This window comes from Chaetodon auriga, chromosome 20 (assembly GCF_051107435.1).
Source record: "Chaetodon auriga isolate fChaAug3 chromosome 20, fChaAug3.hap1, whole genome shotgun sequence".
Taxonomy (NCBI): domain Eukaryota; kingdom Metazoa; phylum Chordata; class Actinopteri; order Chaetodontiformes; family Chaetodontidae; genus Chaetodon; species Chaetodon auriga.
In genome coordinates, this window is record NC_135093.1 from 14,049,692 (window position 1) to 14,076,507 (window position 26,816).

A 26,816-nucleotide genomic window follows, 5' to 3' on the forward strand; every position below is an offset into this window, starting at 1 on the left:
GTAGGCCTGACCTCTGATCTGCTCTGATTGTCTGTGCTACTGTTTATCTCTGTATAGTTAAGCAGCTTTTTTATGCTGTTCCCTCATTTATTCAGGTCAAAGGACAGTCTGCCAGAGGACAAAAACATATTTCTTAAGTGTAAGCTTTGCATTGAGTCTCCCAGATGTTAAAAAGGATGTTTTTAGGGCTGCAATTAATGATTATTTTCATTAGGGGTTAATCTGCCAGTTATTTTCTGCATTGTTTGGTCTGTTAAACATCAGAAAGACAGAAGAAAAATGAAAGATATTCATTTTATTATAATGCAAGATAAGGCGAAGCAGCAATATGTTACACTTGACAAGCTGGAACCATGACGTGTGCTTGCAGCTCCACAGAGTCTTATCTTTGGTTGTATCTAGTCATGCACATAACTTCAGTTTTCCATGTGCTGAAGTTTGGAGATATCTGCTCCTGTTAATGCACTGGGACTGTCACTAATATTAAACATTTACTCTGTAAACTGCAACTTGAATTAACAATTTGTAGTACACTTGGCTAAACCTAACACTATCCCAAGCTTTCCTTGCTAACGTTTCACTGCTGCCCACTTTAATGTGTTCAGGCTGCTGTGTTTTCAACCAAATTAGCTAACTGAATTTTACATGTGCTTTTCTTAAGATGCCTTTTGCAAATATGTATACACGCACAGTATGTATTTACTCATGTTTAATGTGTGATTTGCTCTTCATGGCGTTAATATTTCATACACTTTTCATCATTCATTATTTACCAGTAAGTCGCAGAGGGACCCCATATGTTCCTCCACTGTGTGGCTTCGTAAACAATCTTAACATCACACGTTTGGCCACATCTCATATTTATGAGATGAATTCACTGACACGCTAGACTGGTGGTGCTCGTGGTAATTTTTAGAATATATATATTTTGGGGTGAGTGCATGTGGTAGGGGCTTAATTTCCCCGGCGAGGCATCAATAAAGTTTTATCTTAATATGATGTATTTCCTACCTACAGTGGAGCCACATAGTGACTCAGTTTGCAGCACATGAGGAATCAGTGAGGGATCACAAAGCCAATCTTTGTGCATTTTTATTCTTGTTCTTTTGTAACAAGGTCTAGAAGATGGCGTCCACATCTTGCACAATTACTGATCTTTGCACAGTGTTGCAGGATATTTACTGGTGGTTGCACAAGTGCCCTGAAGGTGAGAATTGAACTCGACCTGAGTACCACACACTGACCAGTTGTGGCATAGCAGCAGCTAATAGCTATGGTATTGCTCGCTTGCAGCATACATCAGTCAGGCATTGCATTCATATTTACTGTAAACAAAATGATGCCTCCAATGAAAACACCACATTGTTTTTGAATTTGCTGCACTGTTTTATGGCACAGAGGAAGACTGTTTTGCAGAACAGGGTCCGGGCACTGGTTTTCTACTAAAATGGACTCTTCTGAGGGTTCCTCACAATGGCAGATGGTGTAAGGATTGAAAAGCAGATGGAAAATGAATGATTTGAAAATGTTCATCCTCTGCAGTAACATGAATGAGAAAACCAAGCGTCCCCAGGATGTGGGTAGGGGAGACAAGGGTTCAAAGGCCTTTTTGTGGCAGGAGGGGCTTTGAGGAAATCTGGTCTTGATTTTAAGAAACACGAGCAGCGACAAAGATACCTGCTTGTACGCAGCTATAAATCAGCCTGACTTATCTTTTTTATGTTGAATTAATAATCCAAGAGTGTCATATTTGACAGTATGTATAAAAATGCTCCATACACAGTAGCTTTCAGTAGCTGCTTCCTGTGTGGTTTTGAATGCGTGTTAAGTGGGTTAAGACTCATGTCAGCACCCCGGCACACTGATCTGGGTGGAGGCGTAACAACACAGTGGCTGACTGACTAATGAATTGCTCGCTCTCGCGCAATCTGTGGTAACGAGATGAAAGACGGACGCCACAAGACAACCGAAGCTGTGTTCAGACAAATGGCTTCAACTCATTCTGACCCTGAGTGAGAGTCTGCCAGTGGATGCAGGAGAATAATCGAACCCTTTCGAGTGCATATTGGTGTTAAACATTGGGAATTAGGATTGGATTGTGTCGAAAGGATGATCACTGATATATTGCTTTCGTTGTGGCGGATGTTTAATTGTCAGTGTTTGTTTGTATAGGTAGCATCTGATTACACACACTCGTACTACAGGAGGGCTGCAAACAGAAAGGAAGTGGCCTGCTGTGTTATGGCTGTAACATCTGGCACAGATGCGAGCTCAGGGCATACGTGGTCCGATGGGAAAGAGAAAGCACACAGCGTAACTCACAGTTAATCTATGTGACCTACTCATGCTTTGGTACATCAGAGCCAACGGGACGATGGAGGAAAAAATGTACGTTTTTGGAGAAGCTTCTAGAGGGTTTTTGTGCGAAAAAAGATCTGTAGGATCGGATAAATGCATCATTTTCCCCAAAGAGAAGACTCAGATTTATTTCCTTGTGCCCAAATGAGTTTCTGATGTGAAGTGAGGTCGTTTCTCTGCCCACAGGAAGTAATGGGAATGGAAAATACCTAATAGCGCTTAAAAAGCAGCGAGCAAGTCCCATGTCAGAAAGCTTCCTCACCAACATTCGATCTTTTTATCCTCTCATGACCTTTGGTACTAAAGATCACAGACAACATGAGAAGAAAACAAGAGTGTGCTGCGTGCAGTTCAGGGACACCACAGTGCAGGATTTCTGAGTAATGGAGGATGAAATATCCATTACAGATTTACAAGATCGACACCGTTCACATTAGCATCATAAATGTAAAGCTTCAGCTGATAGTCAGCTAAGAAAGAATGAATGATTCCTTCTTTTAAAAGAAGAACATTATAGTCAACTAATATGCAAAATCCTCTTTTTAATGATTTTCTGCATTTGTTTCAAAGGTCAGTTGGATTGTTGGTCAGACGAAAGTTGTGAGGACATCAGGCGGTCGTTTCCCATGGCCACAACTTCTGAAAGCACGGTCCTTAAAAACTGGATTAACCCGAAATTTAAAATGGACCCAGCGGTGCTGTTGGGCAGGTTGTAGTGCCTATTAGAGCAGAACAACGCCAGTAACTAAGTCCAAACGCACCTTGACTGTCTGAGCATTAATCTGCTGCCGAGTCCCCAACCAATTAACTTGGACGCGCACTGTTAATTGTCAGTTTTACAGCACCTTCCTCTTGGACAGAAAGGAAAAGAGCTCGACTCTGAACCTAAAATTCAGCATTAAAGTAACCACGGTTTTTCTGACTCATTCTGATTTTGGCAGTTGTCGTTGCTCGATGCCAATATTATGCACATTTGACTCAATGGCTTTGGACAGAGCGATCTGTGAAAGCTTCAGCGCAACCGGCCTCACCCAACGTAAGAATTCTGGTGGTTTTTATCAGAATGTTGTTTTTGTCGGGCTTTTCCACAAAGTATGTCAGCGTGGTATTAAGGCCTCGTCACACCTGCAGTCGAAACAGCAGCATGGTATTGCGGCTGACTAGCACTAGCCCGGCTGGCGAGCACGATGCAGAATATTACGCAAAGATGCACCAAGTAATTTCACTGTGCCACTTTCTGGTGGGCGTTCACACTGACTGTCGAAGAAAGCGGTGAATGAAATGAGTGTCAGCAGAAACGAGAGAGAAGACAGACAGAGAAAGAAGGAAGAGAGAGAAAGAGGGGGGAGGGGAGAGGTTCGGAGAATAAAAGGACACAGGGCAGAGATTAGCTTTTGGGCTGCTTTGAGAGCCATTGAATATCAAAGCTTATTGACACGCAGTCACAGCGAGCCTCTGTGCCGTGGTGACTGGGCGCCTCGGCCTCAAAGACCAGAATCAGGGAGCGGTGTCAGGACTTGCTCGGGTGTTGAGGAGATGGAGTTGTTTTATTCTGTCTCGGCATGTCAGGAAATGTCACCCTATTTAAAAAGGATCCAATTACGCTGCTGTTCTGCTGCGGTCCCCTAAAGGCACATCAGGCTGCTGCACGGGAGAGAGCCGCATTTCCTGTGATAAATCTCAAAAGAGCTGGAACTCGACAGAGATGGTGTGAATGAGACAACAGTTATCATAGAGTGCTTTCTCGATGTAAATCTCAGAGAAGACACCAAGAGTTTAAACATGTGCATCGCAATTTTTTTAACCCTCCATTATCTAAGTTTCATCACACCTCTTCCACTTTGAGGGTGAATACCTTGGTATCTGAGACTGCCACTTCCTGCTGGGTGCTGATGACACCGTGGCAGCGATATCGCCATCCAATCATGTCCTCTATGGCCTGACAGCAGGGCCATGTCATGTGGTGTACAGCCCAGGGATTACAGCCCCTAATCTGCCTGTCATGAAAACCCAACTAGAGAAAAAAAAAAGAGAGATCACTATCGCGGAGTAACAAATGGCGGATGTTGGAAACAAGATGGAAAACAGGCAGATTGACGTCGGACCGCACTGCATTTCCTCTTTATCCGTATGGAGAACTGCAAAATCCTGACGTGGGAGACTGAAGCAAGGGCTGTCAAGTGAGTGTTTATATGCTGTGAGCGTGCGAGCGGGTCGACGTGTGCGCGTTCGTGCTTTACATCGATCGGAGAGCGTCCGTCCTGCTGTGAGCGCGTGCGCAGGCACACACCAGGCATCACCACCGCAGAATAAGCAAAGGATGTGGTTATGGATCGTTCTGGTGGAGGTTTCTATTTGCAGGGGTGTGTTTATCCTCTGTGACCGTAAGAGAACGCGCAGGCTTCCACATGTGACCACAGAGAGACCAAAACACTGACACGGGCAGCTGAGAGCAACAAGGAATAAGAACGAGTCAACCTGCCTTTCAGGGCCGCTCTGCATGTGTATGTTTAAAGACTGCATGAAGGGTATCTGCACATGTATCCTACAAACGACGATTCAGCTTGAAGTCTGGTCAGGGCTCGGAGTTTAAAGCCATTGTGTGTATTCATGTCATTATTTCAAAGAATCCTGGTGGCGTTTTTTTTTGAGCAAGCCCGGATGACGACGACAGAGGAAAAGTGGAGGGATCACCAGAGTTATTAAGACTCATCCTCTGGGCACCGTGGATGTCTGTACTTCCCAGCAGTCCGTCTGATAGTTATTGAGACACATCGGGAAACAGCTAAAGCGTTAACCTGAACGAGGCACTGGAGGAAAAGTGAAGCGATCGCCGACAATGTTCGAGCTCTGTACTGAACGTCCTGACAAGCTGTCAGATAGTTGTCTTGGCGTTTCACTCAAAACCTCCTGATCGCGCTGGAGGAAAAGTCAAGGGATTACCAAAGTCATTAAGATTCATCCTGTGGGCACCATGAATATCTAGTAAAATCTCAGGGGATCACCAGTAAGCATGCAGTAATTGTTGAGATATTTCAGTCTGGTCCAATGAGGCTGATCATGTGTCTGATTTAAACACCTTTTATAACTAACTCTTACATCAGAGGACAGGGCAGGGAGCTAAAACAGTGACCCGGCATGGAAGTGTAAATCTAAATGAAGTAATCCTGCATTGTCAAATCCATTGTAGAGGAGAGAAATACAAACATCCACACCCTGCGGTAACCTCAGTAGATCAGTATGTGATGGAACAAGCCGCGATGTGTTCGACGGCTTTGTTGAACTGCATGGGAGCACATGCTCAGCTCATGCTCCCGCTGCGCTACTGCTGTAGCTGAGTAATCACGCTTTTCATCTGTCCAGACACCCACCGTTTACTGAGAACCACAAGTTCACACCTGTGCTGCAGGCGCTGCTGCACAGCCTCCTGGGAAAAGTAGGAGATCAGTGTCGAAACCGACAAGGGAGTTTTTAGGTGAGAGCGGATACACCAGAGGAGAGAATGATAGCGTTTAGCGTAAAGTGTGCACTCACGCTGATTGTATTTGACAAGTAAGAGGATGCAAGTGGGGATTTTCCCCTTCAGCGCATAGCGCACCTGTGACTGCTTTTGTGTGTGCCGTCGTTTGGACGCCTCCAGCTGCCGGCGGCGAACGCCTTTCAGCTGGTTAGACTCAGCTTTGGCCAGAAGTTTGAGTATCGTCTGCGGCAGCACGAGCGACGGAGGAGATTATTGTTCGGCTAATGGCTCTATGGCAATAGAGGGGAGGCTGTAATTTCACTCCCAGCAGTGAATCACAGAATGATGGTTCACAGCTGAGGTCTGCAGGAGCTTCTCATTGGTGGTCGCTCGTTACGTCTCGCCACAGCCTCGTGCAGATGTCCTATTATCCAGTAATAGTGCTTCCACTCCTGCTCAATGACTTCCCCTTGGCCCAAGAGACACTTTTTCACATTAAATGTCATTTTAGTAAAGTGAGCTGGGGAAATAAATTTGGAAAAGACCAAGTGTGCCGATGGTAGAGAGAAGCAGACATGCTATTAAATTAACAATCAAGACCTTTATTCACCACAACAACAGGGCTTTAGTAGAGGTAAACCATAAAGAGGTAGAATTGACCCAGTTTGCTTTATTCATCATTTGTCTTGCAGCCTAAATCGACCAAGCCGAAATATCAGCTAGTATTATTGCAGGTGTGTTGCTGTCAGTACACGTCAGCTGGGTACTGCTCATATATTGTTAGCAGATATTTTAAAGCCTCAAGGATTAATACTGTCTTTTTATTGGGCTCAAAAATGCAGTATTTCATCAGGCTATACACAGTTCCAGGTTGTGGATAGACTAAATGGAGTGTCTTTATTGAGACTGTCAGTGGGGTGTTGATAGAACTGAGTCCGTTTATGAGACTGTAGTTTGTGGGGTTCAGTTAGATTTTTGATTCACAAAAGCAGTATTTCCTGCAGGGAAATTGTATTTTGAAGTAGTATTTTGTCAAACTCGTCATCCATGAAAATAACCTTGTTCTTAGATATTCAATCTTTAATAGATCTCATGCAATCTGTCTGGTTGGTAATATATGTTTGTTTAACAAACAAGTGTTTGTCATAAATTACAATCAATAATCTTCCAAATAATAATGTGCCTGCAGCTGAACTTTGTTCATGGGACTGCAGTCAGGGCGATGCTCAGTAGGCCTAAAACTGCAAATGTTAGCACGTAAGCATGGCAGCCTAGCACTGCTTTCACAGCCAAAGAGCCTGTTGTTAGCTGACAGTAGTTTGAGGGGTCATCGCCTAGAAATGTGCCTGCTTCTGTTTCTCGAATCCGCCTAAAATCAGTGACCTATTGTTTAAAAAATGACCATGAATTTCATGTCGTAAATGTGCTGCCATTAAGCTGCATTATGTGCCGCGTGAGCAGGGAGAGATCGCTCAATTGGACTTTGTGTCGGTCATCCAAGAGGCTTTTTCTCGTCTCCTCGACACTTTACATAATTGAGTGAGGAGTTTTTCAGGTGTGATAAAGTCCTTATTGTTACGATGAGGTTCTAGTAACACAGTAAGCATGCTTCACCCGAGGAGCTCAGCAGCTTTTGTTCCCATAGACCTTCCACGGTTAAGCCGGAAAACCCCTTTCACTCTCCAAATGCCTTCCTTCACCCATAAACCCATTAACCAGCACCGACCGCATAAGTGGAGGCTTTGGCTTACTGTTCTGTGGCTTTCCCTCTGTTTGTGTAGCTCTGTTGTTGGATCTATCAGGCTGTCTCTGTCTGACACTGTCTGCTAGTAGGTGGCCGGCTGCACTCAGACCTCTTACCCTCTCTGTCTATTTGTGCCTGAGTAGAAAAGAGAGCCTTACCTCTGAGAAGCCTAGCACCATCTTGTGGTGTTGGAGCACAGCTGCACTCCTGCCCTTTGAAAACACTGCTAATTGTCTGCACCACAGAGGCTCCAGTGGCGCAATCGGTCAGCGCGCGGTACTTATAAGACAGTAACCAGCAGAGTGATGCCGAGGTTGTGAGTTCGAGCCTCACCTGGAGCAGAGTAGTTTTAAGCCGAGCTGCCGCAGGAAAAACTCTGGCATGTGGGCAGCAGGTAGAAGCATGAGAGAATTCTGTATGAATCTCAGCAGACTGAAATCATCATTGTTGACACCAAACAGAGGGTTTCTATATTTAATAAAGGTGAGATATTTATATGTGGCCAAATTTTCAGCCTAACTGGAAACTGGAGGATCAACAGGCACGAATCACCTGTTCCATGGAGTTGAATAAGGATGCGATGCAGGTTATCTGGAGGAGACGCTCAGAGTGACTGGCAGACCAGAAGCTTTAAATATTTGGATTAAGCAGCTCCAAACATTTGCTTCCACGCTGCATCTGTGTGAGCTCACACCAAGCAGAGACATGGATTACTGTTGATTCTGTGCACATTCTGTCCAGTGTCTGTAATTACTCAACAAAGCTGCTCACTCTTGGCTTTTGACGGTTGGATTTTTTTGTTTTTTTTGTTTTTAACGTGTCTGTGAACATATTTTGCCTGTGCACTTTGTCCTGGAAACCCATTTCCTCTGCTTGTGTCATGCAGCTGGCAGGCGTAGGGGGGGCTCACGAGCATGGATGAGCCGGCCAGCAGGAGCAGCAGCCTGCAGAGGAAAAAGCCGCCATGGCTCAAATTGGACATCCCGACCATCCAGCTGACGCCGGACGACACGCCCGCGCCCACCCAGGTAGAAGCACACGAATGCACGTCAGAGCAGAACAGCCCTTTGTCTGATTTCATGAAGTGGCACAGACTCGGTCACGTGTTTGTGTGTTACAGCCGGTGAAGCGCCTGCGCAGCGTCAGCATGCCGGGGGAAAACCCTCAGGCCTGCATCGCTGCCTTGGAAACTTCCAACAACTACCTCAGACCTCCTCTGGAGAGACTGCCCTCCTTCACACAGTCCATCAAGAGGTTAGACACACACACACACACACACACACACACTCATAAGAGCTTTGTTCTTTCCTCTCGGCTGATTTTCTCCAGCTGCTAATTTCCTTCACCCTGTTGTTCCTTCTAATTCTAATAACTCCTCTCCACTAATAAATCTTTAGCGAAACTAACTGAAGCTTCATCCTCCTTTCTGATTTAACGCTAATGAATCTCTTCTCTCTTGTCCTCCCTTTTCTTTGATTTTGCCTTATTTACCATCTGCTTTTCCACACTGCCTCCCTGTCCTGTCCTCTACATGCTGCTGTGTGTAAAGTGAGAAAAGGGTGCACTTTGAGCGGGTCAACACTGTTCCCCCGAAGGGCCAGAGGGGCCCCAGGAGGGTGTCGGCCGTTCGAAGGCGGTCCTGCATCCCCAAAATACTGGCGCGACGGCGTTCATCTATACCCAAACAGATCATCAGGTACAGGAGAGGTGGAGGAGGGAGGGAGGGGATAACAGCGGTTTGCAGGTGTCCTGATTTGGTGCCATGCAAACCAGTATGCTGAATTATAATGCAAATGATTCTAGCATAACCAGGAGCTGCCACAGATTCTCTCGACTCCTGCTGGATTGGTGGAGTTTAAGATCCACCAGTTGGACCAAAAGAGCCATTTAACTGCCAAAGAGAAAGACAGTTCCCTCTAGAGTTGGTGGAGACCAAAACCAGAACTAAAAGGAGAGTGAATATTCATAAGGTGGCCAGAAACATGACTCCAATTGAAGGCTTCATATCTCCTTGATGTGTAAATAAGCTACAGTTTGCTAACAAGTCTGCCGTACTAGCTTCAGGTTATAAGTCAAAATAGCTTTTGCAGCTTGTTTCTGCTGCCCCCAAGTGGCCGTAAGAAGCAGTCAATGCAGGTTTAAAGCAGACCAGATCATTTCTGCACAAATACAACAGATCTGCACTGCAGAAAATTGTATTTCAAAGATTTTCAGGCCAACCATGGGTGGTAGAGTACGGGTTTTTATGTGTTGATGTGTGTACAAAATCCTTCAGAGAAGACAGGCGCCCAAAGGAAACCTGGTGATACACAGAAGTGGTCGAGGAAAAAGTGAATGCACCAAAAACACACTGTTTTCACTTCTCCGCCCTTGATGTCTGTGTGGAGGTGTGCACTAAAGTCCTTCCCGCCCTCTGCAGCGTCTTTGTGCTGCAGACGCGACACTTTGAACAACGTCCGACACATGAAGGCTGCGCATAAGCTCTCGCGCACGCAGTGTATCAGTATCAGCCCAGGTGGTGTACACCACCACATGGTTGGAGGCAGACAAAATAATACAATTACTCATACAGACTTTCTATGTGCCTCACGCAGCGCGGGGGCCACATCAAAGCGGCCCCTCCCACAGCACCGAACTGAATGTTAATGTTTGAACACGGAGCCAAAAGTAAAGCCTTGAGTCTTCAAAGGAGCGTCTTCCTGTCTTAACTTTATCAGGCCCAGGTTTACTCCCCTTGTATGTGTATGTGAGGGAGAAGCAGAATTAATGCGTTTGATGTTTATGAGAGAATTAATGGGATCGAGAGGAAGTTTGTGTGTGTGTGTGCACGACTTCTTGGAGGTTAGCTGAGGTGCCTCCTCCTCACCCTCCTCCTCCTCAGAAGAAGAACGCATAAATACTGGATAAATCTTTACTCTTCAAACAAACTGTGCGTCAGTGTGTGATTTGCCGCAAACTTGTAGCTTTAAGGGGAACTGAGAGGTCGCCCTGGTGTTTGTTGATCTGCAGGACAACAGGCTGAAACTCTTTGTGAGTCATTTTTCATGCTAAGGAGCCATTAACTCTGACAGATCGTGGCCACAGTTTCGCGCGGATAATAATCTCCCCCAGTCACACTGATGCTGGTAATGAGGTGTTTGAACTGAACTCAACACACTCAACTGGACTCCTTTTAACTGCTGGCACGGATATATATCCCTGCAAAGCAAGGTGGGGTTCAAGCTAAACCTCCGTGGTACAACCTCTCCGGTGAATGAGTGTGTGTGTGTGTGTCGTGTCCAGGCATGTCCCAGTGCCCTCCCTCAGCCTCTCCTCCCTCACAGTGTGTATGATGTCCCGTCTCTCCCTCCTTCTAATCTTCCATTTCCTGTGGAGCACTGGTGTGTTAGAGGGAGAACTGGTGTTTACACACACTCCTGCGAACCCAGGCAGAGACAGAGAGAGATCAATAGAGGGGCTCTTGAAGGGGGGGGGTGGGGGGGGGTACTTTCAGTCTGACAAGGACCAGAGCCGCTGTGTTCTTTGCCCAGTAGGTCACATCCTTTTACGCGAACTCTTGAGGAGGGATACTGGGAGGCCTGCCAGCGACTGACACATTCACACACTCCCTCACGCATGCACAGTCATATGGAAACTTGTGTTGTGTGCTGGGAACGCAAGGTCAGAAAATTTAAGAGCCCCCAGCTCATCAGTGCGCCGAATGACCGAGTCCAGCTGGTGGAAGACTGGACGTCTTCTGTGGATCTCCTTCGCATCAGGACGCTCACAGATCAGATTCCCGGCAGGCCGAGGAGATCAACGCCGGCTTTTCCTCTAACCTTTGATTAACCAGGGGGCTCAGTGAGCAGGGCAGGGATGTTACACAGAGTCTGGACATGTGGTGATCATCCTCTCTTTGCATAACAGCGAGTGTTACAAGGTACTGCTGGCCTGGATATCAGGAAATCCCCTTATGGAACGCTGTATGTGTGATCTGCAGAGGATCAGTTTGCATTCAGCGGATCAGGCTTTAGTACTGGTCAGGGGGTAAGCAGGGACAGTATGTTAGTGACGCCAGTGATGGAGGCTGTGCAGCTCCACAGTCCCTGCCCCCCTCAGGTATGACCCAGACCCTGAACCCCTCCTGGAGCTCTCTGGACAGGTGAGTGCGCTTTGGTGTTGCTCAGTGGGACAAACCAGAGCAGAAGATACTGAACTAAAAGGTTGATCTGAGTCAACAGATGATGGAATTGCGGATTATGCCTTTGTTTTTCATTTGTTGTGGATTTATCAAATTTAGCTGCGACTGGCGGCTCACATCTGAATAGTTTTCATTCTTGGGTTGCACTGAATTTTGCAGTTTGGAAGGAAGTATTCAGATAGTTAAAGGAATCGCTTTGTAATAGCTTGTAATTGACAGTGAGATGAGAAGACTGATACCACTGTCTCGTCTGTATAAGAAACATAAAGCCAGCCAGCTGTTACTTACTGTAGCTTAGTTTATGATAGACAAAGACTGAAAAAATGGGGGAATAGTGAGCTAGCAGGTATAACTTTCAACTTTACAACTCTATGTTTCATCTATACAAAAGCCAAAGTGGTCGTGTTTGTGGCTGTTTCCTCTGTTTCCAGTATTTGTGCTAAGATAAGCCAGAGTGGTATCAGTCTTCTCATTTAACTCTTGACAGTAAAGCAAATGAGCGCATTTCCCAAAATATCAAACTATCCCTTTAAGTGAAAGTAGCAATAGCAAAGTGTAGACATAATCTGGAAGTGAAAGTAAAGGAACATAACAGGGTCAACACAACAGCAAAATGTACTTCAAGTATCAAAAGTAGAAGTATTTATGCAGCAGAATGGTCCCAGTCATTGTATGTTAAGATGTTAGGATGCAGTGTTGTGGCTCGTCAAGGTTTAGCTAATTTTAACTGCTTTATGTAAAGTTCAGTAGTGTAAAAATGCATCATTTTGCGTTCTATTTTTCGTGTGGAATTCCTGCATTTGCAAAGGGAGTGCAAAATTAATGCTATTGGATAAGAAATGGAGTAAAAAGTTGCTTTTGCCTCTGAAATAAATTGTAGTAGAAGTATAAAGAAGCATAAACTGGATATTGGAGGGATGTCACATCTGTGTTTCTGTATAGTATTTGATTAAATGCGGTTAGAAGTCGCCACTGGCCAGTATTTCATTTCATCACCGTCACTTGTGATAATAATTCTTCCAAAAAGACGTTCTGTTGCTCCTCAGGAGTTTTCTGTTTGTCAGAGTGTGAAACAGCATTTGGATCACCACGATGCTAAAACACCTCGTTTCAACAACAACCCAAAAAAAGTGCCTGCAGCTTTTTGTTCATCTTAATTACTCTTAGTTTTCTCTTTGTGAAGTAACACTAAAACCCACTTGTTGGCGGATTAATCCAATCGAAAAACTCAATAGCTGTCATCAGCGTTCATATTTATCGTCTGTTTTTTCTTTTTTTTTTTTTTCCAATCGTAGCATTTTATTCACGTTGCTGACTTGCCCCTTGGCCTTTTCTCCCAGATGAAATGAATGCTGTCTCAGCCTGTAATTACGGTACAGTGGATCGCTGCTTCATATGTACCAGCCTTACCTTTAGGATATGAAAGCTAATTCATGTGGCTTCACCTCGCTTTGATCTCTGATGGGTGATGAATCTGTGCTGTCGTCAACCAGTCATGAAATATTTTATTTATGGTTTCGTGTGGGTGAAAATGACCTGCGTGCCTGTTGCTGCCTGTGTGCACGCAGACAAATATCCTCTTATCTAAACAAACACAAACAAATGTCATCTCGCTCGAAACGGGTTCTGCTTGGCGATGTGGGCGAGTGTTTGCATCTGTTTTACCGCCAGCGGATGTTATGCTAATGCTGCTCGTTAGCTGTTTTTAATGAAGATTTCTGCAGCTTAACTCTAATGAGTTACCATCATGTTTACTCCTCCTGCTCAGAGAGGCCCCGTCTGAAACCGAACCTGTCTGCTTTCTGAGACATTCCTCTCTGGAGGGACAACAATCAGGGCTGCACCACTCCCCGCCTGCCCCCGTGCAGCCTTAAAAGGCGTCCTCAGCTGGCGTCTTTCTTGATGATGAGGCTCGAGTGTTTATTACTGAGCGTGCTGCTCTCCAAACAGTCTCCCCTTAGTGGCCTTCCCCCTCCTGAACATGCAGCCTGGCAATGCAGGCACTGTTTCATGGAAGAAAGGGGACCTGGATGCACACGTCCAGTGCACATTTATTGGGTTTAAATGAGGAACACACAAAGAAACACACGATTCAGGCCATCGGCTGCAGAACTATCAGCTGCAGCATCAGCTTCTTTAGTGCTGACGGAGCAGAGGGCAGCAAGGATCAAGACTGTATTTTTTTTTTTACTTCAGCCGCTTTCAGCTGCACAGATAAAAATAGAGGAGAGGCAAATGTTTGAGGGAAGCTGAATGTGAGGGGTTTTAGTCAGATATGTTGGCATGTTGCACAAGACATCTTGGCTGCATACTGCAGCTGCATAATGTAATCCAATCACTTAATCATCATCCAGAACAAAGTTTAAGATCACTGGTTCTCCTGAAACAAACCTAAATGTACAATATTTCATCAGTTTCTGTTCATCCAACATGCTTCACACATGTCTTTCTTTTTTTTATTTAGTTTCTAAACGCTATGCCTTTTGGCTTTCTTTTTAGTATTTTAGGCACCAAATAAAAAGTGCAAGGCTTCATGCATAAAGGTTGAGAAACCAGATGCTCTGTGTCTGTTTTCAGGTATTGTTCTGTTGAGCAAATGAACCAATTTACCTGTCAGCTAATCCCCAACAACCAGCTGCAATCAGTCAACTCATCAGAGAATCAATCTGTCAACAGACACTTGGTGTGGGCCCAGATTTTCTGAAGGCTGATGCAGATTATGGCCAAAAATAGAACAGAATAGACAATGAGGAGAACAATGTTATTATGTTTTCATTTTCTTTGTTGGTTGGCTTGAAGGTTTGGCTCGGCCCCTTTGTCATGACTTGCAGAAAAAACAAGATATTGTTTTTGAGATGAAGCAGTGATGTTGCCTTAGAGCACAAAACTGGCAAGACAGCCTATACTTAAACTTTGTTTTAATCTTTAATAGCTACTGAAATCATGGAAAATAGCCCCTGGCAAAGACAGAATTACCTGCAGAGCTGATGACATTCCCATCAGCCTCAGCTGTGCTTGTGTTTTGTGCTAATCAGCACATGTTTGCATGCTAAGACGCTACACTAAGATGATGAGCCTGGTAAACATTGCAGCTACATTATGAATATCTGTATTTTAAGTAATGGTCAGTCTAATGCCCCATGTCCTTTTATAGTGGCTTCAGGTGTAGATAAAAACACCTCAGTCACTTTTATTAAAAGCATTGAGTACTTCAGTTGATTGCTCTCTCAGTTCTTCACTAATCAGAGCGCATCTTCTCCTCAGGGGTACGGCTGACTGGTTCGGGGTGAGCAAAGACAGCGACAGCACCCAGCGATGGAGGAGGAAGAGCCTGCAGCACTGCAGCCATCTGTACGGGGGTCTCAAGGCACAGGTGATGCGGGAGATGGAGCTTCACAGCCAGGACAACCTCTCCCTGGCCAGCACTGAGACCCCTCCACCCCTCTACCTCCCACCCCACCACCCCAGTCACCACCACTATGGCATGCAGCGGGTAGGCCGCACCTGGGGCGCCTGAGAGGGATTTAGGAAGAGACAATAATTCACCTTTAGCTCCATCACATCTTCCGTTCTCTCACTCTTTCACGCTCTCCCTTTAGTTCACGTTAGATTTCCTCCGCCTGCTCCACCTCTTTGCTTCGTTTCGTTTGTCCGCTACTTGATACTTCTGCTCCACTACAAGTCAGACGCAAATATTGTACTTTTTGACAACTTTAGTTACTAGTTATTTTGCAAATTTAGTTTAATAATACAAGATAAAATCCTGTTATATTACAGATTAAGATAAAACTATTGATCGGAGAGGAGAAATTCTCAAACTACCCAGCAGATAAACCACCTTTACAAGCTTCAGCATTGAAGTGATGAACACATTGATGCATCAGTAATTAGAATCCAAGAATACGATATACATTATCCTGAAACATGCCATTCTGCATATTAAGTACCTTTACTTTTGATACTTGATGCTAATGCTTTTGTACTTAAATTCACTGCATGTCTTTTTCTTGTAACTGAGTATTGCTACACTGTGGCTTTGCTGCTTTTCTTGAAGTTTTAGATCTGAGTGCTTCTTCCACCTCTGAAATATCAATCCTCTGCTGCTAAAACCTTCTGATGAAGCACTTTTGTCTTCTTTTTTCCTGGTACATCAGTGTAACCCTCGCTTCGATCTGTCTTGCGTGCGTCCCTGCTGTTCCCCGTTCTGTCACTGTTGCATACGGCTCGACAATTGAGTATGGAAAAAAAAAAAAACCTGTGGTGAACCAACACATACGTAATGTGTGCGTGTGTGTGTGCGCAGATCGTAGACCCCCTGGCCCGGGGTCGTGCCTTCCGCATGGTGGAAGACGCAGACGGCTTCAGTGTCCCGCAAACTCCCATCACGCCCGGCACCGCCTCCCTCTGCTCCTTTTCCAGCTCCCGCTCCGCCCTAAACCGGCTGCCACGAAGGCGCAAACGGGAGTCTGTCGCAGTCATGAGTTTCAAAGCTGCAGCAGCGCTAATGAAGGTGTTCATTTTTTCTCATACAGTGGATTTCAGTTTGATTTTTTTTTTTTTTTTTCAGTTGCCAAGTATTCTGTGCTTTGCAAAATGTTTTACCCTCTTTTAACTTCAAAGCTACTGCCAGCTCCTGTTGTTCTGACGCCGAGATAACTCTTTTCTGCACAGCGTGAATCCACATCAGGACCAGCTATTGTATAACTGTGCCTCACTAATACGATATTAAGTGGTTGCAGTACAAAGACAATTGTAATCCATTGTGGGCAAACAGCAGTAGATCCCTATCAGTCAGTCTGAAACAGAGCGCGGTCTTTTTCTCTGAAAAGGAGATTAAGCTCAGGATGTATGAATGCTTTACGTTTTAATGACGCTTAGTGGCAAATCTTCAGAAGACCAGTCAGCCTGTAATGTGGTAGTTTTCATACACATGCACACGCTTTAATCTCCATTCTGTTACGTTTTTGTAAAGAGATTCCTCGAAAAAGTTCCTAGAAAAAGTACATCTGTCATATTCACATACGAACGGGAGGGTTTTACTTCCGAGTTTGTGTGTGTCCTTATGTGTGTGTAGGAATGTTATATAAAACACAAGATCAGCTTGTCTTATTGCGGATTAAACACAGGGCCAAGTGTCTCGCAGTGGAGTGTAGATGAGTCTCTCAGTGTGGCCCACTGGCTGCAGACGTACACATGTAAATGGATGTATGTTCGCTGAGAGTATCTGCGAGTGTGTGTTGGGCGGGGAGCAACTGGGGGAGTTTTCACCAGCAGATGGTCCATGATAATACACACCGAATGCTCAGCTATCTGCTGGATTGCAGTCAGAATATTCCGGAAGTGCAGACTAATCCACTGACACGCAGAGGTCACAGCTGCTATGTAAGCATCAGACACAATCATTAAGAAGGCGCAGTCGCTGATTCCTCCAAATAAACTGTCAGTTCAAGGATATACTGCATGTGTTCTGCAGGTCACTGTGTGTGTGTGTGTGTGTGTGTGTGTGTGTTAGGGCCGAACGTTAGGCGACAGCACTGCCGGGCGGTGTCGCAGACGGAGCTTCATGCCTCCTGGTTTCTATGAAGACGACACTGCAGACTTCCCTGATGATCTGGACACTTCCTTCTTCACCAGAGTGAGCGGTGGACACACTTCCACACACTGCCAGGATAGCCTTTCATTCACCATCGAGCGGCCATTTTTGTGAAGTTTGTGCCTTCTTCAGAATATGTTTGTGTTGCTCAGCTTTGAATTCCTGCTTACTTTCGTGTGTGTAGGACGGCCTGCAGGACGAGTTGTCCAGCTACGCCGATGAGGTTTTTGAGACACCGTCAGAGGCAGCCCTCAAACAGCTGGACGAGAGCGAGCTCACAGGAAGTGCGCTGGACAAGAATGAACTGGAGAGGAGTCACCTCATGCTGTGAGTTGAGATTTTTTACAGCTTTATTTATATGCACACATGAACCTCTGACATGCTGCAGGGGAGAGAGTGCTGTATCATACTGTCCTCCTCCGACTGAAACATTTACAATGGTTTCTTCCTCTTCCTCAATCCAGGCCTTTAGAGCGAGGGTGGAGGAAGGCAAAAGATGCCTCTCTGGTCCAACCCAAGGTGCGCCTGAGGCAGGAAGTGGTGAGTGTCAACAGCCATCAGCAGCGGGGACAAAGGATCGTGGTTCCCGTTAAGAAGCTGTTTGCCAGAGAGAAGAGGCCCTACGGGCTCGGCATGGTCGGCCGCCTCACAAACCGGACATACCGCAAGCGCATTGACAGCTTTGTCAAAAGGCAGATTGAGGACATGGATGATCACAGGTAAGACGGCGGAGTCTGTTTTCCTTCCAGATTCCTTCCAAACACCCAGCAAATGGAGCCTGAAATTGTCCCTGTGTCCTCCGTAGGCCTTTTTTTACCTACTGGATAACATTTGTCCATTTGCTCATCACCATTCTGGCGGTCGCTATCTACGGCATTGCCCCCGTGGGCTTCTCACAACATGAAACTGTCGACTCCGTGAGTGTATTTCACAGTGTTTATTAGGAATACGTTGGCATATTGCCAGTGGATTCGTGATGAATTCCTGCAGAAGATGTGGGACTGAGCATTGTTTGTAACATTACTTTTCTCATTATGTTTGAGGTGCTGAGGAACAAGGGAGTTTATGAAAATGTTAAGTTTGTACAACAGCAAAACTTCTGGGTGGGTCCAAGCTCGGTAAGTCATTTTTTTTCTTAAATATACAATCTTCAGTCTTTGACTGTGCTTTACTCAGCTTTTAAGTTTGGCGGTCAAAATGGGAAAAGCTCGAGTGTAATTATCTCTAGTTGTTCAGGAGGTACTTTTACAGTTTTACGGGGTGTGTGGAAAAAAATGAGGGGGAAAAGTTTGCACGTTAAGTCAGCTGTAACGAGTTAGCAAGCAAGCAGACAAGTCAAAACAGTTCACTTCAATAGAAAGCTAAACTCAGTTAGCTGTAAGTATTCAATTAAATGACGACCTCACCGAGCTGTAATGTCTCCCCCCGCTGTCCTGCAGGAGGCGCTGATTCACCTGGGAGCCAAGTTTTCCCCTTGCATGCGTCAAGACCAAGAGATCCACAAACTGATCCAGGAGAAGAGAGCGAGGGAGAGAGAGTCCGGCTGCTGCGTGAGGAACGATCGCTCCGGCTGCCTGCAGACGCTACAGGAGGAGTGTTCGGTCAGTGAAACCGGCCGGAGCTTTAATGGACTCACACAGCTCTCTGAGTCTTTGTGTTGTTTGTACGATCTCTGTCTTCTGCCGCAGAGTACCCTGGCAGTGTGGGTGAAGTGGCCTCAGCACCCCAGTGCTCCCTATCTGAATGGCACACTACGGCAACATGGCTCAGTCTGCCACCAGGACCCCAGGTAACATAAAGACACTGTACGCATATTGTAGGGATCATAATTCAGGCAAGAGCAGCAGCCTGCTGACGCACAGCTGTTACTGTTGATAACAGAAGGTAGAATGTTCGCTGGTATTTATTTTTTAATCGTCTGCTCTCTGTAGAATTTGTCTGGAGCCAGCCTCCGTTTCACCTCACGAGTGGTCTGATGACATCACCAGGTGGCCAGTAAGTACATTTCTATGTAAGCACTTTAAGCATTCAGCTGATGCCATTATATTAAACTATTACATGCTCAGATCACCAAAACTGTAGCAACCAGCTGGATGCAGAGGTAATATTGGAGAATTTGGCTGAAATATGAGATCAGCTGCACATTGTTAGGGACGGAGCACTGTTGTTATTGTATGACTGTGCACTAAATACATTGACGTTGAATTATTGCTCTAATCTGTTGAAAACAGCACTGCAGGATAATTATAATAAGAATTAAATTAAGAATCTTACTGGGCCATTACTTGAGGTGCGGCTCAGTAGCTATTGTGTAAAACTTTTCCTCTGATTCTTATCTGTAGGTTTGTACAAGGTACAACTCTGGGAATCACACCAACCTCCCCCACATAGACTGCACCATCACAGGCCGGCCCTGCTGCATCGGAACCAAAGGACGGTAGGGACGTTAAAGGCACATTCCTCTGGGGACAGGATCACTGTGAAGGATCTCCAGCTATACAACAATTTATTGATCTGTAGAAGTTTCATTTCAAATAGAAAGCGTTATATTTTATAGCTCTATACAAGGTATGGGGTGGTTTGGAAGTCCTGGTCTAGGGCCTGTTCAGTACAGTATTACCAGTAATTTGGTATTAAAGCTGCTGCATATGTGCCAGTATTAACTGTCTTACAATCAGACTATTTTCATGCTTTCAATGCTTTTTAATATCAGGACAGAAATCATGTAGAAAATCTCTAGTATATCAGACTTTTAATGAATGGTGAAGAGCGTCACATGAGAACACTGTGCAGGATAAACAGGCTGTTTCTGCGTATCCCGGGTGGGATAACCTTTTTTTTTTCTGTGAGCTGTTGATGGATGGAGTGTTTCATGTTGCAGATGTGAAATCACTTCACGAGAGTACTGTGACTTCATGCACGGCTACTTCCACGAGGAGGCTACTCTGTGCTCACAGGTGGGACAATCAGCCGTTTCGCTATTCATAGACATTTTTCTTTGCCTCAAATTGGTCCCACTGCTGGTTTCTCATTCACCAACTCTGCGCAGCAGTTGCTATTTTTGTCCTGTCACTATTTCAGTTTTTCAAATTTAAAACACTGCTGCTCCAGGTGAGGCTCGAACTCACAACCTCGGCATTGCTCTGCAGGTCACTGTCTTATAAGTACCGCGCGCTGACCGATTGCGCCACTGGAGCCTGCAGTGAGCTGTGATCTGAAAGCACTTTGGACTGATTTCAACACTCTCCTTTTCCTCCACACGGTGGCAGTGGCTCTTCATCAGTCCTGACTGAGTGTTTGTTTCCTGACAGTCACTCTCTCTCTTCCAGGTGGCCTGCATGGACGACGTGTGCGGTTTGCTGCCTTTCCTCAACCCAGAGATCCCAGACCAGTTCTCCAGACTCTGGCTGTCCCTCTTTCTTCATGCTGGGTGAGCGAACTGTCCTCATCTCACAATGGGCCTCAGTTTTTAAAGCAGAGATGTGAAAATGGAACTGTTTTATCTGTCTAAATCATAGTTAAAGCTAAAGAAATAACTGTCCTGTCTGTGTCTGTAGGATCCTGCACTGCCTGGTGTCAGTGTTTTTCCAGATGACGGTGCTGAGGGACATAGAGAAGCTGGCTGGCTGGCTGAGAATCTCCATCATCTACATGCTAAGTGGCATCACAGGCAACTTGGCCTCATCCATTTTCCTGCCCTACAGAGCAGAGGTACAGTGTCTCTGACACTAAAAACCCCAAACACATTGCTAACTGTTACTGTGAAAACCAGCACTACAGCTATGTTGTCCATGCAACACTTTCCTGAGCAATATCCAAGCCCTGGATGTGTTGTAAACCGCACATCTTGTTTCCTCTGATTCATCTCAGGTGGGTCCTGCAGGCAGCCAGTTCGGCATCCTGGCCTGTCTCTTTGTGGAGCTGTTTCAGAGCTGGCAGATCCTCGAGCGGCCGTGGCGGGCCTTTGCCAAGCTGCTCGCCATCTCAGTCTTCTTCTTCTCCTTTGGTTTGCTTCCTTGGATCGACAACTTTGCCCACATCTGTGGTTTTGTGTCGGGATTCTTCCTGTCCTTCGCCTTCCTGCCGTACATTAGGTAGGTGTAGACAGTGATGTTTCACATTCTTTTGTTCATAATTTGGGTGAATATGCTCATTTGCTTTCCCAACAGTTAGATGGGAAGATGGATGTCACTTGTTTGAAGCAGCCCGTTAGCTTAGCTTAGCATTTAGACTGAACAATGACACCCAAAATCTGTCTATCAGCAGCTATGTGCTGGCTGTTTCCTGCTGCCTCCAGTCTTTATGCTAAGCTAAGCTAGCTGTCTCTTTAGCTTCATATTTTATGAACATACATGAGAACAGTATCGATTCTCCATTATCAATGTTTTTCCTCCCCAGCTTCGGCCGTTCTGACATGTACCGGAAGCGGGTCCAGATCTGCGTCTTCCTGCTGATCTTCTTGGGTCTTCTGTCCACTCTGGCCGTCCTCTTCTACGTCTACCCTGTGAAGTGTGACTGGTGCGAGTACCTCACCTGCATCCCCATCACAGACAAGTTCTGCGAGAAATACGACCTGAACGCACACCTCCTCTGAACGTCAGCCTTTGAAACGTCAGCTGGATGGCTTAATGGACGCGCACTGACGCCTGGCTGGTCACAGCATTTCTAAATGTTGGGTGTCGATGAAGTTGAAAGTTGGATAATGATGCTGCAGTGCCGTTTGTCGCCAAGCAAAAACATTTCTCCTGGAATAATGAGCAGTGTTTCAGGATTTCATGTGGACCTTATGTCTGACTGTTTGTAACAGTACAACAGACCCACTATGAATAAAGGCTGTGCATGAAAGCCTTCATTTAACTAATGTAAACCTGAGTGACAAGAACTCAAGATTGGTGTGTGTGTGTGTGTGACTGATCTGTAGCTGTGCTAATCAATGACCAGTCACACTGGAGGGGAGTTACAAAGACAGTGGTTGCCTGCCAAATTATTGACCTCACTTCTGTTGTGAAACGGGCTTAACAGCACCCCTTAGTGGCCAAAATGAACAGTACAACCTGAGACAGCTGCAGTCGATTTTGGTTTTGTACTTTTTTACTGACATTCAAACTGTTTTGTCCATTTACAAGATGTCCTTCAGAGTTAAAACTCGCCATGAAATGAGACTTTAAAATGCTTAAATGTGCCTTATTGACACACAACCACACACACACACACAATGTATTTTTGTGCCATTTGTCAGTTTGTGTTGGCAGTTTCTGACGTTTCGGGTCCTGTTCCTTAAACTCTGTAGAAACTGTATCTCACACTCTGACAGAATCATGTAAAAGGTGTTTCTGCTTCAGTATTTGGAGGCTGAAATGCCATTTTTAACCACACTGGAAACAATCGTTTCCACCACCGCCTTTAATGCACTTCAGTCACAAATGGATTGTTTTTATATTCACCCTGTGTTACGTCAGTACAGGACACACTTGTATGATAACCTGCTCCATTATGAATAGCTGTTAATGAGGTGAATTTGTGTTTTGTTATTCAATGTGGTGGCGTTTTAGCTACCTGACAATAAACACAACAAAACAACATCTGTTTGCTGCCTGATCTCAAATGATACGATGTCCAGAAAGCTGACGTTGTCTTCTCCAGGTGACGCTTGATCTCACAAGCCATTATTAATTTTACCTTAAAGTAAAAGCTGTGTATCCATCCACCCCCTAGTGGTGATGGAGCACAGCTGCACCCCTGCCCTTTGAAAACACTGCTAATTGTCTGCACCACAGAGGCTCCAGTGGCGCAATCGGTCAGCGCGCGGTACTTATAAGACAGTAACCAGCAGAGTGATGCCGAGGTTGTGAGTTCGAGCCTCACCTGGAGCAGCGGAATTTTAATGTGGTGGTCAAGTTAAAATAATTCTCCGATCACAAGACTAATAGCGAAGACGTTGACTTAAACCTGTATGTTCTAATAATTCCACTTCAAATAGCTAAAACAGGCTTTGGCCTTCATGCAGCAGCTGTAAAATAAAGGTGTCCTTCTCAACTGAACAGTTCGCTGAAGAACTGTCTCAAGATGCTGCACTGCTGCTACTTAATGTAACGGCCAGTTTTGGAAGGTATTTGGAGTTTCCCATGAAGGAGTCACATTGAAAGCAGCAACTTGTGATTTTAATCAACAGCTTGTCAGTGAGAACAATAGCTGATTGTTTCCCTTCAGTAGACTTCACACTGTGTCACCTTTACCAAGACAGCTGCAGTGTTTGCGGATAGAAAACCACAATTTGTTGAGGAAAATCAGTTGTGCACCAGTAAATGCAGGTGTATGAGGTTTGAAAAGCACTTCAACATGTCAACACAGGCTGTTCTGGACATTTTTTTCTCATTTGTTGCCTAATTAGGCTTTTTTCCCCCTGTCTTTGTAGATGTGTTAAGAGCAAACTGGAGTACAAATTTCCTTTCTTTCTTCTCTGTTGTCTCTGAACTAATACTTATTCTGCTGTAGTAACTACGGTACCAACAAAGACTGAAGATGCAAATATTACCAGAGCTTCATAAACGCATTAAGATAATCAGGTCTTTTAGGACTTTTTAAGCTGTTTCTAACGCTTAACCGTGGATCTCACAGGAGATGACACTCTTTTGCTCTCACAGAGCTCCTGACGCTCCTGCATTATTCAGTAGGCAATCTGCCTGCTTATATTAACTGAGGATTCAGTATAAACAAGGACATTAGAAAAGAAAGGAGGTTTGTTGTGTTTTGTGAATGCCCACTAGATGGCGACCCAAGCCCAATAACTTATAGGTTGAATAAGACATGACTGCTGCAAAGGGTAAAAAGCTTGAATTAGGACACCGTCGCTGTGTTGTTCTTTGGGATTTGAATGCCATTAATTCGAGCAGAAGCTTTATTAGTGAGCAGATCTTTTATTGGTGCTCACTGATGCTCCCTGTGTGTTGTACCACTGGGTTTATTCATTCCGTCCATTCCCTCCCTGTCTCTTTGACACACATGCACGTGATTGCTCTGGCGGCAGTCTCGTCTTTAATTGAGTCTAAATAAGAGTGTGCTTACGTTAGAGAGGAGCTCTGAGAGCACAAACACAAACACTCTGATCTTGCGCTTAAGGCTTTAGGAAGTTGATTTTGTCACAATCTCAATCTTCACAGGGAGGTCAGAGGTCACACGCTCAAAATGTTTTAATGGAAATACAGTAAGCAGAGCATCTGGGCGATGCTGTGAGTCTCAGTTTGTAGCACTGCTGCAGTGCTTCCTTTGCTTTCCTCACCCAGAAAAAGGGAGAGGGAGTGATGGAGACCTTTGCTATGGCTCGCCGGCGTTATTGATTGTCAAACCATCTGACATTTTGGTCATCTGGTTATTTGGGGGCAGAGGGGGAATTTCTGTCCAACTTTTGCTGTGACCTTTGTCATGAAGTCTTTGTCATTCGTGTTCGCTGAAGAGGGTCACGTCCTGCGCTGCTGACGGTTTATTGACAGAGGCGACGAATGAGCAGGTAGTATACAGTGAGTTTTTAGAGCTAGGGCTGCAAGAGCAGTGACATCGAACCAAAACAGTAAAGTTGTGGGCTCGAAGTCCAAAACAAAAAGCTGAAAGATGCCACAAAGCTCTGCAGAGCTGAGAGTAGCTGCACACTGGTGATGATTCCCTGTAGGTTCACCACTTTGAGCAACCCTTTCCACATTGCCATATTATCATTTGATACGTTGCTGTTATAAAAAGCACTGCTTATAGCAGCTTTAAGCATCCTCTAAATGAAATATTGCATGTGTAACACTTTGTGATCTTAATATTCTCTGTCCGCCTCCTCTCTTTTGACACTATTCAATCTGGTGAAGCAGCTAATAGTGACAAATGAATGACCCTGCCAACATTCAGATCCTGAAAAAAATCATCTCAGGACTTATCTTATTCTGTCATCTAGTGGGTGCTTGGCCTGATAGAGGCAGCATCCATTAGACCCCCTCCCCCCACTCACAGCCACCCATCATCCCCTGCAGACTCCTCATAGGAAATTATCTCTCCCCTCACCTCCCACTTTCCACCCTCCCCTCACACACACACACGTCTCCCTTCTCCAATCCAACTCCATCCCATCATGTCCTCCTCCTCCTGTCCATTTCATGCCTCCCAATTTCCATCACTCATTCATCACTTGGCTTTTTCAACTCCCCCCTCCGCACCTCCGTTGCGCCCTCAAACTCTCCATCACGGCTCCCATAGAGATGGTAATGTGACATGAAGAGGATGGTATCTACGAGCCATTAATCAGCATCAAACAAGACACACTTAGATGGCCCATAGATACTCCCCAGACCTCCCCCTCTCCCCTTTGCAGCTCCTCGCATCATCTGATCTATTATTTTTCATGGGAGCAAATTAAAAATCAGGTTTCCAGCATTTGCTGCAGGTTTCTCAATTCTGCAAAAAAGAGACAGACAGACAGACAAACAGACAGACAGAGAGACAGACAGACAGACAGACAGACAGACAAATAGTTAGATAGATAGATAGATAGATAGATAGATAGATAGATAGATAGATGTTGCTGCTGCGTCTGCATGGAAAGCCGACCCTGAAATGGGACCCTGACAGCTGGCCAACAGGTGGCCACTGACAGACCCTTTCTCTTCATTGTGCCTGGAACAGCCAAGACACACACACACACACACACACACACACAATCTCCTCAGACCCAGGCCATCAGGTGAAGGAGGCCAACCAAAGGGGGGCAGGGGAGGGGGGTGTTGTGTTTGTGTGTGTGAGAGTGAGGGGGGAGGGGGAAAGGCAGGCCTAGCACGCACCTGTCTGATGATCCCACCTATGGCAGAGTTGATGGAGAGTAATGTTATAGGCCCCCCTGAAACCACATGGTCCTATATACCACCTGGACTGACACTGACAAACCTCCTCTGTGTGTGTGTGTGTGTGTGTGTGTGTGTGTGTGTGTGTGTGTTTCCATCATTTTTATCATTTCAGGTATTTACACAGTTGGCTTCATACTCCTCAACAGATAAATACATTTACACTGTGGCTTGTCTGGCTGCCATAATATAATTTATTTCGACATAGATGACATAATAGGTCCTGTTTAAACTCAACATAAACGCCGCACCTTGACATGCTGTAGAGCTCACTTTGCTGCTTCTGTATGAACCAGTGCTAACGAAAAACAAACCGATGGATCTTTTGCACCAGTTCATCTTTGAGTTCAATACTTACCAGGTCTGCATTGATGCGTACCGCCTCCAGGAAGTAGCCGCATACCTGACTGTCTCATCTGCTGCAGAGACAGAGCCGGATGGTTCCCATAGAGAAGCTCAGGGAAGCAGCTGTGTGCTGCGCTCAGTCGGAGGCTGACCATTAATCTGCTGTGCATTCACCAAAGCAACCTGAAGCCTTTTCTCTTGTAACATAACCAGTAGGATTAACCAATCAGAAAGATCTAAACAAACATTTACAGCTAAAT

The 26,816-nt window shown here is 45.3% G+C and overlaps 1 protein-coding gene and 3 non-coding genes across 8 annotated transcripts in view; 3 read left to right on the forward strand and 1 right to left on the reverse strand.

Moving 5' to 3' along the window:
- The window catches only part of rhbdf1b (rhomboid 5 homolog 1b (Drosophila)), a 32,642-nt gene extending 9,746 nt beyond the window's left edge, over positions 1-22,896 (forward strand). Inside the window, exons 1-20 of one of the 5 annotated variants that reach the window (XM_076759453.1) lie at positions 4,405-4,538; positions 8,449-8,590; positions 8,683-8,816; positions 9,112-9,258; positions 15,007-15,235; positions 16,046-16,252; positions 17,255-17,377; positions 17,520-17,662; positions 17,800-18,054; positions 18,141-18,252; positions 18,379-18,453; positions 18,775-18,936; positions 19,024-19,124; positions 19,267-19,330; positions 19,678-19,772; positions 20,217-20,292; positions 20,665-20,765; positions 20,893-21,046; positions 21,206-21,429; positions 21,734-22,896. In XM_076759453.1, coding sequence (XP_076615568.1) covers positions 8,477-8,590; positions 8,683-8,816; positions 9,112-9,258; positions 15,007-15,235; positions 16,046-16,252; positions 17,255-17,377; positions 17,520-17,662; positions 17,800-18,054; positions 18,141-18,252; positions 18,379-18,453; positions 18,775-18,936; positions 19,024-19,124; positions 19,267-19,330; positions 19,678-19,772; positions 20,217-20,292; positions 20,665-20,765; positions 20,893-21,046; positions 21,206-21,429; positions 21,734-21,929 — 2,712 coding nt within the window. In that variant the 5' untranslated portion in view covers positions 4,405-4,538; positions 8,449-8,476 and the 3' untranslated portion in view covers positions 21,930-22,896. Of the gene's footprint in view, positions 1-4,404; positions 4,539-8,448; positions 8,591-8,682; positions 8,817-9,111; positions 9,259-11,588; positions 11,704-15,006; positions 15,236-16,045; positions 16,253-17,254; positions 17,378-17,519; positions 17,663-17,799; positions 18,055-18,140; positions 18,253-18,378; positions 18,454-18,774; positions 18,937-19,023; positions 19,125-19,266; positions 19,331-19,677; positions 19,773-20,216; positions 20,293-20,664; positions 20,766-20,892; positions 21,047-21,205; positions 21,430-21,733 lie in introns of those variants that run through there. The other 4 variants (XM_076759452.1, XM_076759454.1, XM_076759455.1 and 1 more) reach the window with 4 other exon arrangements.
- Positions 7,810-7,903, forward strand: trnai-uau (transfer RNA isoleucine (anticodon UAU)). The gene is made up of 2 exons: positions 7,810-7,847; positions 7,868-7,903. It is a non-coding gene; the product is annotated as a tRNA-Ile (tRNA).
- Positions 20,439-20,532, reverse strand: trnai-uau (transfer RNA isoleucine (anticodon UAU)). Its single transcript has 2 exons — positions 20,495-20,532; positions 20,439-20,474 (listed from the first exon to the last, which is right to left on the reverse strand). It is a non-coding gene; the product is annotated as a tRNA-Ile (tRNA).
- A 218-nt stretch (positions 22,897-23,114) lies between the features above and the next one.
- On the forward strand, positions 23,115-23,208 carry trnai-uau (transfer RNA isoleucine (anticodon UAU)). The gene is made up of 2 exons: positions 23,115-23,152; positions 23,173-23,208. It is a non-coding gene; the product is annotated as a tRNA-Ile (tRNA).
- Positions 23,209-26,816: the final 3,608 nt, after the last annotated feature.